The sequence below is a fragment of the Telmatherina bonti genome, assembly GCF_933228915.1.
Source record: "Telmatherina bonti genome assembly, chromosome: 17".
NCBI classification, from domain to species: domain Eukaryota; kingdom Metazoa; phylum Chordata; class Actinopteri; order Atheriniformes; family Telmatherinidae; genus Telmatherina; species Telmatherina bonti.
Genome location: NC_136615.1, coordinates 24,454,111 through 24,470,978, shown reverse-complemented (window position 1 = coordinate 24,470,978; position 16,868 = coordinate 24,454,111). Strand labels below are relative to the sequence as shown.

At 39.2% G+C, this 16,868-nt stretch overlaps 1 protein-coding gene across 1 annotated transcript in view; it reads left to right on the top strand.

Moving 5' to 3' along the window:
• grin3a (glutamate receptor, ionotropic, N-methyl-D-aspartate 3A) overlaps nt 1-15,200 on the top strand; it is a gene marked incomplete at both ends in the record, with an annotated part of 57,450 nt that extends 42,250 nt beyond the window's left edge. Inside the window, 4 exons of the mRNA XM_079257148.1 lie at nt 385-536; nt 4,807-4,968; nt 5,196-5,266; nt 14,651-15,200. Of these exons, the coding sequence (XP_079113274.1) occupies nt 385-536; nt 4,807-4,968; nt 5,196-5,266; nt 14,651-15,200 (935 nt within the window). The remainder of the gene's footprint in view (nt 1-384; nt 537-4,806; nt 4,969-5,195; nt 5,267-14,650) is intronic.
• Between the last annotated feature and the right edge of the window lie 1,668 nt (nt 15,201-16,868).

The window sequence follows — 16,868 nt, the reverse complement described above, 5'->3', positions numbered from 1 at the left end:
ACAAACCACCTCAGCCCCAGATTCCTCTGCTGTTGGTAATTACTTAATGCACCTTTAAGCCTTCAGGATACAATGCAAATCAATCAGTACAGTCAAGGTACTTCTGTAATTGGCTATTGCAGAATTTGTTACCTTTTTTCTGGCATGCTTGGACATCCGGAGACGCACTTGCAGTGTCCTCTGCATGCTTTGTTTTAGAAAAGGATGCTCTTCACAAAGAAATGGTTATGTTTGTCAGCATGGCCAGGTTTCTGCTCTGCAGCTTCTAGTGAGAGGATGATGTTAAAAAAAAAAACAAAAAAAACAAAGTCAAATGTGTTTTTTTCTGTTGTGATAGACCAGTAATCACTGAGGAATCTGTTTTGTTTATGTGTCCACTGGCAGGGTATGGCATTGGCCTCCCTCAGAACTCTCCACTCACCTCCAACTTCTCAGAGCTTGTTAGCCAGTACAAGTCAGATGGCTTCATGGACATGCTGCATGACAAATGGTACAAAGTTGTGCCCTGTGGGAAGCGCAGTTTTGCCATGACTGAGGTAAGTCAAAAGAATAGTTAATCATATCTCTGTGGTTTATTTGACTGCATAATGCAACAATAAACTGTTCACCTAATTATTGGATTAAACACAGAAAACACTATTTGTGTGGAAATACTTTTCCTGCCCACTGAATAAATGAAAAGTTTCTTTTCTTTAGCTTGTTCAAAACAGTGCATTGGGCTTCTAGCTCCAACTCTGTTCCAGCCTGACACTCAAAATGCCTTTTCTGCACTCAACAACCTTCATGTACTGTAATTGCCCCGTTCTAATTCAGACCAAGGCCTCTGACCCTCCAGCTGCCAAACAAGCTGTGTCCACATAACTGCAGTCCTGAACAATCTCGGCCCCGTGGTCGACTCTGTGCAGCTATTACCCAGCAATTAGCTCCCTTTGCAGCCTGGCTATTTTTTCCAGACAACTGTGACGCAGCTGTGAAATGCAGCATCTCTTCAGTGACTGATCAGGAATGTAAAATGCCATCATGTGATTGTCATATCAAACAGCAGTAACAGTACGTTGCAATGCCACAGATTCAGTCAGCCTACGGTGAGACATTTTCTAATGTGGGGCAACTAGACTTGCTGTAGATGCTATCTACAGCGGCAGACATTTAAATTGCTCCAGGTACATTTCGTTTTGCAGGCTGCCTGAAGTTGTCGCTGAGAAAGCTGCTCAACCAATGTATTTTTTTTTTGTTATCTATGCAAAGTTGAATATCACACACAGCTATTTCACACAGGTGCCTTGGAAACCCCCATGATGGACGCCTACTAGACCTCATATTGCAGATAGTACTTTTTTTTTTTTCAAATCTGTTTTTCTATCATCAGACCGAAATTATGTTAAAGCTCTGTGTTTATCACCTGTGTGTGCACTTGCATTCAGTGCTGTCAAACTGAAAGCTGGACAACATCAGCAGGAAATTCATGATACGAGCAATATGAATTACTGACAAGCCTGGCTCAGTTTAGTCCTGCTCAGCACTTTTTATTTACTTATTTATTTATTTATTTAGTGCAATCTTTTTTTAAGCCTGGGGATTCAGAAAAGCTGAAAAATCTGATGGATTGGCTTCAGTGCGACACCCAAACTCTCTGGCATCCCTCCAGCTCTCTGCCGCCTCAAAGGAGTTGATCCCATTTGAAGTAATAGAATCAATACCAATAAATGGCATATTATTCAATTATCCAACACTGAAAGAGCTAAATGTAACATAACTAAGAAGTAAATTGTGATAAAAGGGATAAAGATGATAAGGGTAATGTGCTGTATTGAAGTTTTTCATAGATTTTTTGCTGCAAAGCTTTGCTATTAATTGTGAAAAATAATCGTGCTTGTAAGAAATGATCATTCAGTTTGGATGGTGTGAGACAAGATGTGTGAGATGGCTGCCAAGAAGTGCCTGAATATAATATGTGTTAATATGCCAAACCAGGACAAACTCCTGCCTATAAAGTTGATCTGATGCACACAAAACTAACTTTAATTCTAACACTGAGCATGAGAATTAGATATTATTGTTATCTGTCTTTACTAGTCACATCTTGTCCATGTAAGGTAATACTGCTGGAATTATACTTTTATTCGTCCTCTCTCTCATCAAATATATATCTCAGCAATCACATGCAACTTCTGTCTCTACCGTCCAATTTTCAAAGAATCACCTACTCCCACTCTTAAAAATGTCATTTGCAGGGAGCTTGCCAAGTGAAAATACTGCAGTGATGAATTTAATCCATCTTTTATTCTTTTCCAACATGACTTTATAATGCAATCACTGCTTCCTCTGTTGTATCTCAAGTTACTCCATACTCAGCAGTGAAAAGATTCTTATGAGAATAAATGTATGTTTGGAGAAGGTGCAACAAGTGGTCTGTTTGGACACGTTTTATTACATTTGGAGATGGCTGCACTTGCTGATTTGTGACGTAATACTGAGAGGTTTTTATTACTGAAACATTTATTTCAGAGTAAAAGAGAAAAGGTTGCATTTTTGTGGGATATCCTGCAGTAAAAGTAAAGATTTTTTTTATATTTAGGTAGAATCAGTGAGCAACTTGTGATCGTCAGAAATAAAAAGTTACTATGTCTGATTTCCATTCTGCTTTTTATTTGAATGCATGTCTTAAGTACAGTAGTGAAAGCAAGAATTTACTTTAAACCTTTTTGAAGATGTTTTGAATGTTTTCAACCTTAAAACTACGTGTGTTTGTCTCATTCTGGCATGCCGACATCCATGACGTAAAATCCTGGAGCCATCTTTGCCCTGTAGCATCATATGGCTGAGAAACCACATTTTACAGCTTTGTCTTCTAGGATATTATCAGAAAAGGCGAGGGATAGAAAGAAAGCCAGAGACCTAGAGAGATGTTGAATTAAACGTTGAACTGGCTTTGGAGAGCTAAGAGAGGAGATCAGATCTAAGATGGATGCCAAGCTAGCCGTTTTAAGGGGGTGCTAAAGTGCAAAAGTGTGCTCGCGTTCATTAAAACTGCTTTATATGTTGAACTTTGACCCAGTGGCTATATTTTTTTTTAAATGCCATTTAAGTTTTATAAATAAAAAAAAAGAATTACAGGTAATGAAACTTTTCTGACATCTAAATGTCTTTTTTGACAGGTTTTTCTCAGAGGTCAGGGTTGCCAAAACTGTTGTGTTCTGTTTTAGCTCTAAATGTTCCTGTCTGGATGTCTGTGCAACACAAATTGAACACTAAATGACAAACATTTAATCATTTTCTGGATTGAAGTTTTTTAGTTAGTTATCGCTATCAAAAGTGAAACAACAGCATGTGCACCCGATCTGATCGGATTAGATCAGAGTCACAAACAGATGAAGAGAATCACATCGATTGCTTCATTACAGGCACACCCATCAAGGTATTGGGTATATTGAACAGCAAGCCAAACTCTCAGTTTTTGACATTTAAAGCGGTAATAATGAGCAAACATTAGAGCTGTTTTGATTTGGAGCAGACAGTGAAGGCCAGACGACTGGGTCAGAGCATCTCCACAGAGATTCCAGCATGCTACTGTTTTATAATTCTCCTAAGACGTCTGTAGAAAGGCAACCAGTGAACTACCAACAGGGTCACAAGTTCACCTACAGACACTTTGTGAAAGTCAAGACTGAAGCATGTCATCTGGTCCAACAGATGAAATCATTTAGCAATCACTGTAGCTGGAAACTTTAATATAAACTGTGACAGAGATTGTCAGAAACCACAACTTCTGATTACATTTCCAGTGAGTCAAATTATGCTGTCTCATCAAAGCCCTTAGTGTTCCTTTGATACACACAAATCATTCTTTGCTATTAATGTCCCAACTTTATTTCTAGCCAAGGTAAAATCAAATTAAAGAAGAAATAACTGCAAACATCATTGTGAGTCTTCTTATAGCGGTTGTAGGCAGGGTAGATGAAAGTTATCGGACCATTACTGACATTAAAGGCCAGTTTGGGACAATAATTCTTTGTTCAAATTGACTTGCTTAGGTTAAGGATAAGAATTTGGTAGGAGTTCATAGTCTCACCTTGGTAACATTTATCCAATGAGTCAAACTATAATAACTATTTCATTTAAACTAATTTTTGCAATAAAAGTAATGCCAGGGTGCCTTACAGAATGCCAGTGCTTACCTGGCATCATAGCTTATTACCTTTGTTGTTGCTTCTAACCAGTCGGTATCGGTGTTTACCTTCATCCTTTCTTAAGAAAAAAAAAGAACAAGTGCAATGAGTACATCAGTGTCAAAACTGGACAACAGAATAATGAGAGAAAGCTTTGAAGCATGAAAAATCACACTTTCTTTCCATTCATGTGCAATTCTGGGATTGGAAGAAGTGGCAGAAAGCAATTTGCTCTGGGTAAAATTTAGCAGACGAACATAGCTGCAATCTTTTCGCTGCCATGCCTTGAGACATGCCACCGATGACACTGGTACTGAAACAGTTTCCAGTAATAGCAGTGGTGTCTTTTTGTGGGTTAATGCTCCTTCAACACTGTAAGTATGTGTTAAATTTAAAATGCCTTTGGGAACACAAAAAGGAGCTCAGGTTACTTTTTTATTGTCAAACTTTAAAAGATTTATCAGAGAACTTTTTAGAGGTCTTGATGAATCTCTACCTTAGTGGGCCAGAGTGGTTTTGGTGTGTACACTACTGAAGTTACAGTGGATGTGTGTATTATCTGACTTCTACTTTGTTCTGTTCAACCTTTCAATCTTTTTTTCTGTCTGTTACTAATGTTTTCCCTTTCTCTTTTCAGACTCTTCAGATGGGAATAAAGCATTTCTCTGGTCTTTTTGTGATGCTGTGTGTTGGTGTGGCCTTATCTCTTCTAACCACAATAGCAGAGCACATTGTGTACAAGCTGGTGATCCCAAGGGTCAAGGAGCCCCGCTATAAATACTGGCTGCACACAAGTCAGGTACTGAGTTCTAAGTAAAAAGTTATAATTGCACAGTGTAGCCTGTACTTCAAGCGAAGTGCCAGGTTTCACCAGGTTTGTTATGATTGCGTTGCTGCTGGTAACATTGAGTACACATGGCCTCTTTTTAATTTCAGTAAAGTCCACACAAACAAAACAACTATTAAAGAAAAGCCATCAAATTTTTTGCAGTCTACACTAACAGCTATTGTGCTGCTTTTTTCCAGAGATTACACCGAGCCCTCAACTCAGCTTTTACAGATGACAAGCTAGCAACTGTTGCCAAGCCCGAGAAAAGGTAATGGTCTTGTCTTTGAAGGCTGGGTTTAGTGTAGCTGGGTATGAGTAAATGCAGTAGACAAGTCAATTGCTGCCATGTATTTTCATTCTAATAATATTTATTTTACTAATTTGATTTGAGGAAAATCAGTGTGCTTGCTCAGGATGGGAGATTGAGTTGGACTCAACTCAATCTGTTGGTTTCCTTATATAGGCTATTATGAATTGGCCTTCATTATGTTTTCCCCTCTGTCTGCAAAGCATTTTGAGATGGCATTGCCGTGATTTGACGCTATATAAATAAAGTTGAATTGAATTTAATTGAATTGAATTGAAAATCACATTTCAGAAGTAACAAAACTGCACATGAACTGAGCAGATCCATCCATCCATCCATTCATTCTCTGCTGCTTATCTGGGGTTAAGTCGTGGGGGATGCAGCCTAAGCAGGGAAGCCCAGACTTCCCTCTTCCCAGCCGCATCTGCCAACTCAGCTGGAGGGATCCCTAGGCTTTCCCAGCAAGCCAAGAGATATAATTCCTTCAGTGTGTCCTGAGTCTTCCATGGGGTCTCCTCCCGCAGTCCAGGCATCCAGGAGGCATCCTAACCAGATGCCCGAGCCACTTCAACTGGCTTCTCTCGATGCAGGAGCTCCTCACCGTATCTCTAAGGAATAGCCCGGCTACCCTGCGGAGGAAACTCATTGCAGCTGCCTGTATACGAGATCTCGTTCTTTCGGTCACAACCCACAGCTCATGACCATAGGTGAGGGTAGGAACGTAGATCGACTGGTAAATCGAGAGCTTTGCCTTCTGGCTAAACTCCTTCTTCACCACGACAGACCATCGCAGAGCCTGCATGACTGCAGATGCCGCATCGATCCACCTATCGATCTCACGCCCTATCCTTCTTCCACTTGTGAACAAGACCCTGAGATATTTAAAGTCCTCCACTTGAGGCAGGACCTTACTCCCGACCCAGAGCGGGCAATCCACCCAATTCTAGCTGAGAACCATGCTCTCCGATTTGGAGTTGCTGATTCTCATCTCTTCACACTCGGCTGTGAATCGCTCAAGCAAGAGTTGGAGAACACGGCCAGATGACACCAACAGGACCACGTCATCCACAAAAAGCAAAGACCCAATCCAGAGGCCACCAAGCCAGATCCCCTCAACACCTCGGCTGCTCCTAGAAATTCTCTCCATATAAGTTATGAACAGAATTGGTGACAAAGGGCAGCCTTGGCGGAGTCCAACCCTCACCGGAAACAAATCCAGCTTACTGCTGGCAATGTGGACCAAACACCTGTCGTACAGGGACCAAACACAGGAGTACCCCCCACAGGAGCCCCCGGGAGACACGGTCGAACGCCTTCACCAAGTCCATAAAGCACATGAAGACTGGTTGGGCAAACTCCCATGCCCCCTCCAGGACGCCAAAGAGCCAGATGACACCAACAGGACGACATCATCCGCAAAAAGCAGTGACCCAATCTAGATGCCACCAAGCCAGATTCCCTCAACACTTTGGCTGTGCCTAGAAATTCTCTCCATATAAGTTATGAACAGAATCTGTGACAAAGGGCAGCTTTGGCGGAGTCCAACCCTCACCGGAAACAAATCCAGCTTACTGCTGGCAATGCTGACCAAACACCTGTCGTACAGGGACCGAACACAGGAGTACCCCCCACAGGAGTCCCCGGGAGACACGGTCAAACGCCTTCACCAAGTCCACAAAGCACATGTAGACTGGTTGGGCAAACTCCCATGCCCTCTCCAGGACGCCAAAGAGAATATAGAGCTGGTCCACTGTTCTGCGACCAAGACAAAAACCACACTGCTCCTCCTCCTTCAACTACCTGATGGAACTGAGCGGATGTGTGTGTATATATCTATAAATACCATAAACTTCCCACAAACCAAGAAAATTGCTTCAATTAAGAGAGATGTCATACTTAAGTCTGGAGTGTCACCATCAATCAAATATGGACTGAGTAATCAAACATCCATTCATACTAAAACTTCATAAAGGCATTTCCAGCAGGAAGGCCATTTTTCTAACCTTCTATGCCCCATTGGGCAAATTATCAGGTTGAGAATAAGTGACATCAATTAACACCCAAGTGGCTGTTAAAGGACCCATTTTTAATCAGAAACTAAATAGAATGGCCAGCCTCTTGGAAGGCAATTATCTGTAAAGGAAATTGAGGAAATAATCTCATACTGCCGTCAAAGTACTGCGGTAATCGGTGGTAGGAAGGTGCAGTAAATAATGAGAGCTTCTTCTTGAGCTGTATTGGTGTCCTTTTAAAAGTGTGTGGTTGCCTTATGCCAGGTATTTTTGGCTGTGATGCATGTTTGGATCATCCAACTCTGCCCACATCCAGTTTGGTTGGTGTATTGTTGAGCTGTGCCTGCACAGATATTTTTACATTCACTGATTTTTGTACCTCTGGACGCTTTATAAATCATGTTTATTATTATATAAGATATTTGTAAACCAGTGTTAAATCTGCAATTCATTATGAATAGGAGTGATTATTTTTTAATTTAATGTCAAAAGCACAACTTCAGTTATATTAACAGTATTGTGAAAGTGACTTCTGAGGACAAACTTGTATTTAAATCTGAAAAAAAAAACTTTTTTTCTTGTTGTTGTTGCTGTCACATTAACCACTACATTGTGCACAATTTAGCACACTGTTGCACATCCTTTGTAAATGTAATAAACATAGGTGCAGTTTCTATCAGCAAAATTGCTCTCAGGTTTAATAGAGAATATTGCGAGTACTAAATTATTCTATTTACATTTTCTCCTCCCAAAAAAAGCAAGACAGAGCATGAACGCCACATATTGCATATTCATTGTGACAAATATACCATCTGAATACCAACACGCTATTTTGCACCTTCAAAAGATGCAACCCTCAGTGTGAGCTGTTAGTAAATCCGTGTGAACATTTGTTTGCATGTGCAATGTGTTTGCACATGTTTTGGTACACACAAACCTTTAGCAGATCTGGCCAACACCTATTGCAGATGGAGGTTAACGAGTTTCACTGGTGTTTAATGTGGGACTTTTATGGCAGAGATTATAAAATGAAAAAGAACAAGTTCAGGTGTATTAATGACAACTGAATTTTACTTACCTCTGCATGTTGGCTAGTAATTGAACATAAAGAAAAATTCTTTAAGTGCAGTTTTTGTACGTGCAGTTCTCCCAATTAAGGACCAAATATCTGCAGTGACAATAATCTAAAAGCATTCTGGTATTTTCTGAAACACTTTGAAACCTGGCTAGGTTGAACCCAACATATCATACTATATTATATACAGCATATATCACATTTAGCAGAACAGTATGTGACACAGCAATGAAACTGATAAACAGTTGAACTTACAAAGCAGTGGTTGACTAATTAGGGTTTTGATCTGTATTTTTTCTTCCATGATCTTTAATATAAATGTTATATTACTGTTATATTACTAATATTATTTGGTAATATAATATATCCTGCTAATATAAGTATTAAATTACTTTTGCAGAGCATCTGAGGGAAATACAACAGAGAAAACAGGCAGTGTTTAACCCGCAACTGAAGCATTTAGTCTGATTTTCTCAATATTTCAAACTACTCCAATCAATAATTTATTTATTCCACATTGCTGCATTTTTCTATTACTACTACATTATTAGTTTCCTTTTTTTCATGGCATATTAAAACCCTCATTTAAAAAAGTTGGATGAATTGTTCTGTAAACTTTTATTTGTTTAAACTTTTAGCTGCTTCTGTCAACTGTTAATTACAACCACTTGAAGCTTTCCATGCTAGAATGAATGACGCCATGGAGTAAGAAAGCTGTGGCTCTGTGGACTTTAGTGATATTTCTTACCTTACAGATTGTTTAGTCTAATACAACATGAATTTTCCATCACCGTGACAGACGTTGACCAAAAGTACCCAATTTCTGAATTACTGAAAGCCGTCACTGCTCTACATGCGCTACATAAGTCTTGGGATTCATTCTGACACAAGTATAGTATGTCATATTTCACCATTACTTGTGTTCAAATGCTTTCTTTTTTTTTTTTTTTTTTTAACAAAAGCCTTTGCTGAGCACACAGATCATATTATATTACACTCTGCATTAAAAATTCAGCTGCACTCTATTTCACATATATCCCTACTTAACACAGCACACAGAGGGGACTCTCAGGTGGAGCACTCAAAGTGGGGATTAAATACACGTAATGATTATGGAGACAAGTCCATGTGAGGGATGCCTGCAGTAATGAGGATAGACTGCCTACTCTTGCATAATTACACTCATTCAATCACGCTCCTCTGCATCGTGCCTGCATGCTGTCTCAGAGTCAAAAATTATTACTGTCTTATTGTCAGAGTCTTACAGAAACTCAAGGCTGTGTCAAATGTTGACTTGGAAAGCACTGCACTGAATTTTAATGATCTTCACATTTAATGTACCAAATTTTTATAAAGTAAACAGTTCTACCTTTGGAGCTCTTAAAACACAATAAGCCATAGAGTATCAGCGTCAGACCGATACCACTACAGCACAGTGGCTACTGGAAGTTTGCATGGAAGCCTTGTGTGACTAAACGGAACACGAGTTGAAGTTAAATTGGCTGCGATTAGTACTTCGATCGAACCATAATGTATTTAATTTCCTAGCTATGTTAATGGGGATGTAGAAGAACTCAGCGGCTTCAGAGAAATGTCTGTCTGAAAAAATTAAGAGCAGGCTTAATAACATGAAATCACTCGGATGGCCAATTACAATTGTGCGATTTAGTATCGAGAAAAGCCACACACACACACACACAGGCTGAAATTGGAAATCTAAGCACCTATAGTAAATGCATAAAAAATAAGATTGTCTGAATATGAAAGTACAGTTAAAACTTTACTTTATTTAGTATTCTGTGTAAAGTGAAACAATACATTTTATTGTTTTTTTTTTTCTGTATTTTGTAGTTCATCAACTTAGTATGAATGGTCTAGAAATGTATGTTTTGTCTATTAATTATTCTCTTTAATAATACAAACTGATGATGTCAGACAAATATATATATTTTTGAAAGACTTTTTAGTCACCTTTACTTTGTGGTATAACTAAGGATTGCACTTCTAAGAAATGAGCAACACGGCTCAACATGTGGGCAGAGACCCCCAGAAACCAAACTCACCTGCGATCTTCTTTATAAACTCTTGTTTTGAAAATCAAATGCTACCGTGTGTGTGTCAGTCACAGATCTGTGACTGACACCTGATTGGCATGTAACTGATAGAAATAGCAGAATGAGATTTTGGTGCCAGTCTGGAATCTGGAACCCACCTATCTCCATTTTCCAGGATGACAAACGTTCTCTCCCACAGAGCTGGGATCGTCAGACACAACACCTCATAAATTTGGGAGTGCAAAGAATAAAACAGTCTTGTTGATACTCAACCCAGTTGAACACTTTTGGGATCAGCTTGGGAGTACTGTGTGTGGTAGAGTGACCGGCACAACTTTGCTGGTTGATCTTCAACAACTCCTGGTTGAGGAATCAGATGCCATCCCACAGACAGTGATGACCAGCGAGAGGAGGAGGTGCTAAGCTGGTACGGCTGTGTATGGATCTTCCATATGTTGCTGAATGAATACACTGTAAAAATGGCTGACAGTAAAGGGCTGCTGTGTGCATAGCTGGGAAAGCATAAAAATAAAATCTACCAATTAAGTAAAACAAAACAAAAGACAAAAGTCCCACCTCATTGCATAGGTGAATAATTTGCCTTTCCAACCAAATATATCACCTATTGGTATGAATAAAGGTGGGAAATAATCAGCCAAACACAATTTTCATACTTTATGTGCTAAGCTTCTTTTTCACAGAAGTTAAACCACAATTAAGGTAGAAAAAAATACACAAATCAATATTAGAATTTGGATTCAGAAGTACTGACCAAGTAATTTGACGATTCAGTAAGTTTTTGAATGATATATGTGTGATGGTCAAGAGGTTATTCAATGTTTTGTTCAAGGACACTCGAGCTGGATGCACTTAACGCCCTGCTTGTTGAGGCATGGCCTCCTCTTTTTACATCAAGTGTCTGTTGGCCAATAACGACATCTGTCCTGACAGATGGGTTGTGAAAAAGCCTTTGTTGATGAAATACCGCCTGATTCATATAGCCTGGAAAAGTGCTGCAGGTGAATGTAAACAGACTGATCTCTTTTCAAAGCCCTAGATGGTTGGCATGAGACAGAAAAGTAACACATTTTTATCATTTAAGTGTGTTGAATAATTTTGCATCTATAACCAGTAGAGCATATGTCGGTGAAAGACTGACCACTTCAGCATGGAAGGAAGTATTTGTGAAAATAATATGGAGAGATGAGACAGCTGGAAAAAGACTGAGGCTGCAGTTACTTCCTCTATAAGAGAGAGAAACTTTGCAGAACTTGAGTAACCATAAATTATTTCTCTGGGAATGAAAAAAGTATCACAAACCTGTATTACTTGCACGCGTACAGACTTCTGACTTCTCATACTGGATACAGTATCTAAAACAAAACCTTCTACTTGGTTTTGAGGTAGAAAGTAAAAAAATACATTAATGCCTGTGGAAAAAAAAAACAGTTATGAGATTTTATAAGAGTGTATTTTAACCTTCTTATCCACATAACTCCCGACACTGAATGATACATTAAGTCCTTGAGTTTAAAGTGACAAATAGTGGAAAATAATGAGCATCTCAGATGGTGTTTCTCTCGCATCGGTTGACAGGTTTTTAAAACATGGCAAAGTCTGACAGATTTAATAATAAAAAAAAATGCTTTCATATCTTAACATGTCATTAAAGACCCTTAAAGTGGGCTTTATGTGTAGACTCCTGTATAGATATATCAAAAAAACATATGAGCAGTTTGACATTAAAACATCAGAGCAAAGAGGGCAGAGCAGTTTGTGCAGAGGCTTTGAAATACCAATAAAAGAATCATTTTTATTCACTTCAAACATTTCCAAACAGCCAAAGAATACTTTCCGTATAATCAAAGAAAAACGACAATCTAATTCACCCATAAAAGCAGAAACTAGATTAAAAAAAAGATAGAAAAAGCTCAAGAGTAGTTGATAAAAACATAAAAGCAAGTCCAAAAAAACTCAGGCTTTTGGCTGTGATTTAAAGCTGAGCAGTTATCTGCAGTTACATGAAGTACATGTTAACAACCAGCGATCTCTTTTAGTCCCAAAATTACTTTACTAAACTGTAATTTGTAGCTGTAGCAATGTATACACACAAAGTTGTTTAAACTAGTGGTTATCTTAAGATTTGCAGCTTCAGAATCCTGATAATTTGAATGAAATACTCTTTCATTGCAACTACGCACTAAGCACAGATTTAACATGGGTGTCTTTTCATGTTCTTACACTCAGATATGTCATCTCTTGGCTTAAAGTCTCTTTTGAAGTCAGGAATATCTCATTAGATATCTCATGTCACTTTTTCTTTTTACCTGCAAGAATAGCTTTGATTGTCAGAGCTGTTTGGTCAGGCTTCAGTTCTGGTGCAGTGATGCTGATATGGTGCAATAACAGTTACAACTCAGTCCTATTGCTACAGAAAATATTGGCATCTACAGAAACTATACATTTCTTTACACTGGTTAGGTGCTATATAATGGTGCTCACTGTTTAATAGACTTGAATATTAGAACGATTGCTAAAACTAAGATTTTACAAACATTTATCATTTTGCTTCTTGCTGAAAATTTCTATAATTGGTAAATTATACAATCAAGGATATTAAATGTATACATATTTTTTTTTTGGGTTTCAACTCAGTGAGACACCACCATCTTAATGTGTGTCGAATATTTCAGATTCCACTTCTTGTCATCTTTTCATCTAATGCAAATTCACTTAAAAAAACAGAGGCAGATTTACATTGTACTGATAATTTCTCATCTTGTGAATGAAAGACCATAATGCATCATCAATGGGAATTTGTTTCCCCTCGGTTTGCGCTGTTTCCACATTGAAGTACATGAATTGTGGTTATGAGGCATAAGTAACCTGATCAAAAGGTATAATTGCTTTACAAACGCTTTACAATGGACACTAATTTGGGATCACACAACTCCTTTATCACACCCTGCAGCAACATTAGAGAAAGACAGGGAGAAGGGGCGCATAAGAGACGATTTGTTAAGTGGTGCATGCTAAAGCTTGAAATGAACATGACATCGGCTCTGTTGTGCCAAACTAACCCCTTAAATCCATGTTGCTGCTTGTACTTATTAGCTCAAGACAAAAGCAGACCTCCAGGTTGGTTGATATAGGTTGCTGGGATCAGTGCTGATGCAGAAGAAAAAAAAATAGGCCATGGATTTGATTTCTAGAGCTCTGGAGACTTTAACATTTTATGAAGGCAGTGCGTTAGGATTCATCTAAGGAAAGGAATAATTATTATTAGAAAGTCATCAAACTGGACCTTTGAATTTTATTTTGCTTATTTATCCTACTTTTGTCTATTTATAGATTAGATTGTGTTTATTATCTTTCTATTAACATGAGCAAAATATGCACATAAACTATTCATCAGTTCAGCAGAAGGGGCCCCAAAGATGGTTTGTATATAGGCCCCAGAATTCTGTGATACACCCCTGGTCCTCTGTACTACTACTAGGAATTTGAGGCTTTGGTGAAGATCCGAATCCTTTGACGAGATAAAACCAAAGACTGTCAATATGATGGTCAAATTATTCAGTCAATAAACTAACACCACTAGTAAGAATTTAGGCCAAAGTAGCAAGGCAGTTTGAACTGTGATGCTGTTTATATATTGTGCCCGACACGTAGCTGAGCACTTGGATTGGATACAAATCCAATGATGCTGTGACTTTTTCACCTGCCACTATGCACACAGCAGCCCTTTACTGTTAGGCAATGAAAATATCACTCAATAGACAAAAACTGAAAGATTAGAGAATTTTTTTTCAGCCAAGAAAAAGATTTATTTACTTTATTTATTTTAGTTGAATGGTTAGAGAAAGCATTTAAACTTCTCAGTGAGTTTTCAAATTGATATCAAAGAATGTCAAAGTAATTACCTTGGGGATCATGTCAAGACTAAACACATTCATGAACATTTCTCTAGTATCTTCCTTAAGGTTGAGTGTTTTAAGGTTGGCGTTTGTATGCATAGAAATTTACAGTCGGTGTTTGTAGCTGAGACAAAGCCGGGCTCTGAGGTTGGATGGAAATACCATCAGAGGATTTGTTTTTACTTTGGATTTAGCTTAAAAAGATGAGGTCAGGTGATATACAGCTCTCCTATCTTGAGGTTTAAACTTTCTACCTGACATTTCACATGTATCCTGCTTATCTCCAGGTGCAATGAGGGAAACAACCAGTCAGCCTCTTGGAACGCTGCAGAATCCTCCCTCTGCAACAGAAGAAGGTTCCTTCCACAAGATGTGCAAAATGACCTGGAACGTCCGTCTTCCCAGGATCTTCCACCCCCACCGCCCCCGAACCCTCTCCCTCATCCCCATACTCTCCCCTTGCTGGAGAAACATCTGCCCAAGGTGACCGCTTCTAATGGTCGCTCTGACCTGTTAGGGCGGAGCTTGAGCCAAGGAGGATCTGGACAGGGCCTTATACCATGTCGGGGTATAGGACTGGGTGACTGCAGTCAGGGCCTGGGTGTGGGCCGGAATCCGCTGGTTCAGGAACTATCAGAACTGGAGAGTCAAATCCTTGTAATCAAGCAGCAGCTACAGTCAGCCATGAGACGAAAGAGAGAGCTTGAACAGTACCAATCAGAAAACCAGCAAGCAAACCAGACTGCACCTAGTCAGCCCACTACACACCAGTTTGTTCAGTACACCCAATCCCACCAGCAGACTAACCAACACACAAACACTGTCCCAGACCTCTGAAGCTTGCCTCCTCTGTTTTGTCCAGAGAAACCTTGTTAGACAATGGGACTACCCCCCCCCCCCCAAAAAAACCCTCTAGATTCTGGATACTGGTCCTTTCCTGAGTTCTGGAGTTGGAACACACAGACTTCTGGTTGCAGGAGCCTCCTTTAGGTAAAGGAGATCCCTTGAATGCTGGACTGGCATACTTACTTGGGACCAGATCATGCTCTGTGTCTCCAACTGGGACATTTTTTCCAACCTGTGGAAGGTGAGATTTGATTGGGTGTGTCGAACAGGGGTGAACTAAAAAATCTTGAACCAAATATGTTTTGGGACCTCCACTAGCTTGTTGTGCCACTGAAGAGTTGTGCATCCTCTTTTCCCACTCAATCTCCATTTCACTTCTGTCTGATGCCTTCAGCTTTTTGTTAACTTTCTGTTTCTGCTTATTATTTCATATTTTCCCTTCCATAGCTTCCCTCTATGCGCTGTCTCTTTGACGCAACAGATTTGCTTGCTGTATTGATAAGCTTGATCGTAGGTATGATGACTTATTGGTGTTTAATGGACTAACTCAGTGAGTTTGCAGAGATCTCCCGACAGTATATAATAACCTTTGGTTGAACCCACCCAGTTAAGTCTATATGTCTTGCTGAAAAACAGCTGCTGGTGATTGGTTGATATTACCACTGGTGATGTAATGTTTCTGGCCCCAGGCAGTGCATTTTCTTTGGCTTTGGCCATTTTCTCTGAGAAGTATTCTGAGCTTTGATGGGGCTGTTGTTGCGGGAAAAAAAAAAAAAAAAAAAAAAAAAAAAAAAAAATCTATGAAAAAGTAAAAAAAAAAAAAAAGATACTGTCCAAAGCTTTTGCAAAACATCCTCATAAAGCAGACCTGGTTGGCATCTTGTAGAAGACAATACACAACCTTGCTAATGGATCACTGTATAATGTTGTCCTGCACTTCACTGAAACACTCCCTTTATATTGAACAAAGCCACTGTTTCACTTGTCAGAGTCCTGAGTTATGCTCTACAGGTGTTTCAATGTGGTTTCACTACCGTCAAGCTGAATCAGTGTTATATGGAGTGATAATAAACCCAAGTTTCCTTCTGTTGTTTAAATTTGATCCAGAAAGTTTCTCTTTTCTTTGCCCCCCTCTTTTCTGAATGAAAGCATATTGGTGCTCTATGTCAAACACAGCAGTACCATCGACTTATAAGTGCAAATACATTACACATGAACCACTGGTGTGACTGACACATTATCACCGGTAACAGTTACACCTAAACACACCAAAGCGGTTTCTCTTTTGAGTAGTTTCTTGCATCATTTCTGTTTTGGTTTTGGTTCTGTTAATAAAAAATGTACCTCTCTTCTCTACTCTTCCCTTTTTAGTAAGTTAGAAATTGCTTTTCTTTAGTCTCTCAAAAAAGCTTCCAATATCTCTTTAGCAAACTGGGTTTTTGCATCGGCTCATCGACAAAGCATGTGTGGCAATTCCTTCACCTTGTCATTTTGAGTGTGTAAAAGGTTTGGGTGTTTGATTGAGCTCTGACCACACAAGTGCAAGTCTTCATTGAGTAGAACATGAAGAAAATGAGGAGCAGAAGAAACACATGGAGGCTTACTTGAGGGAAATACCGCTAAGAATCAATTTCAAGACAATGTGCTAATCACCGAATA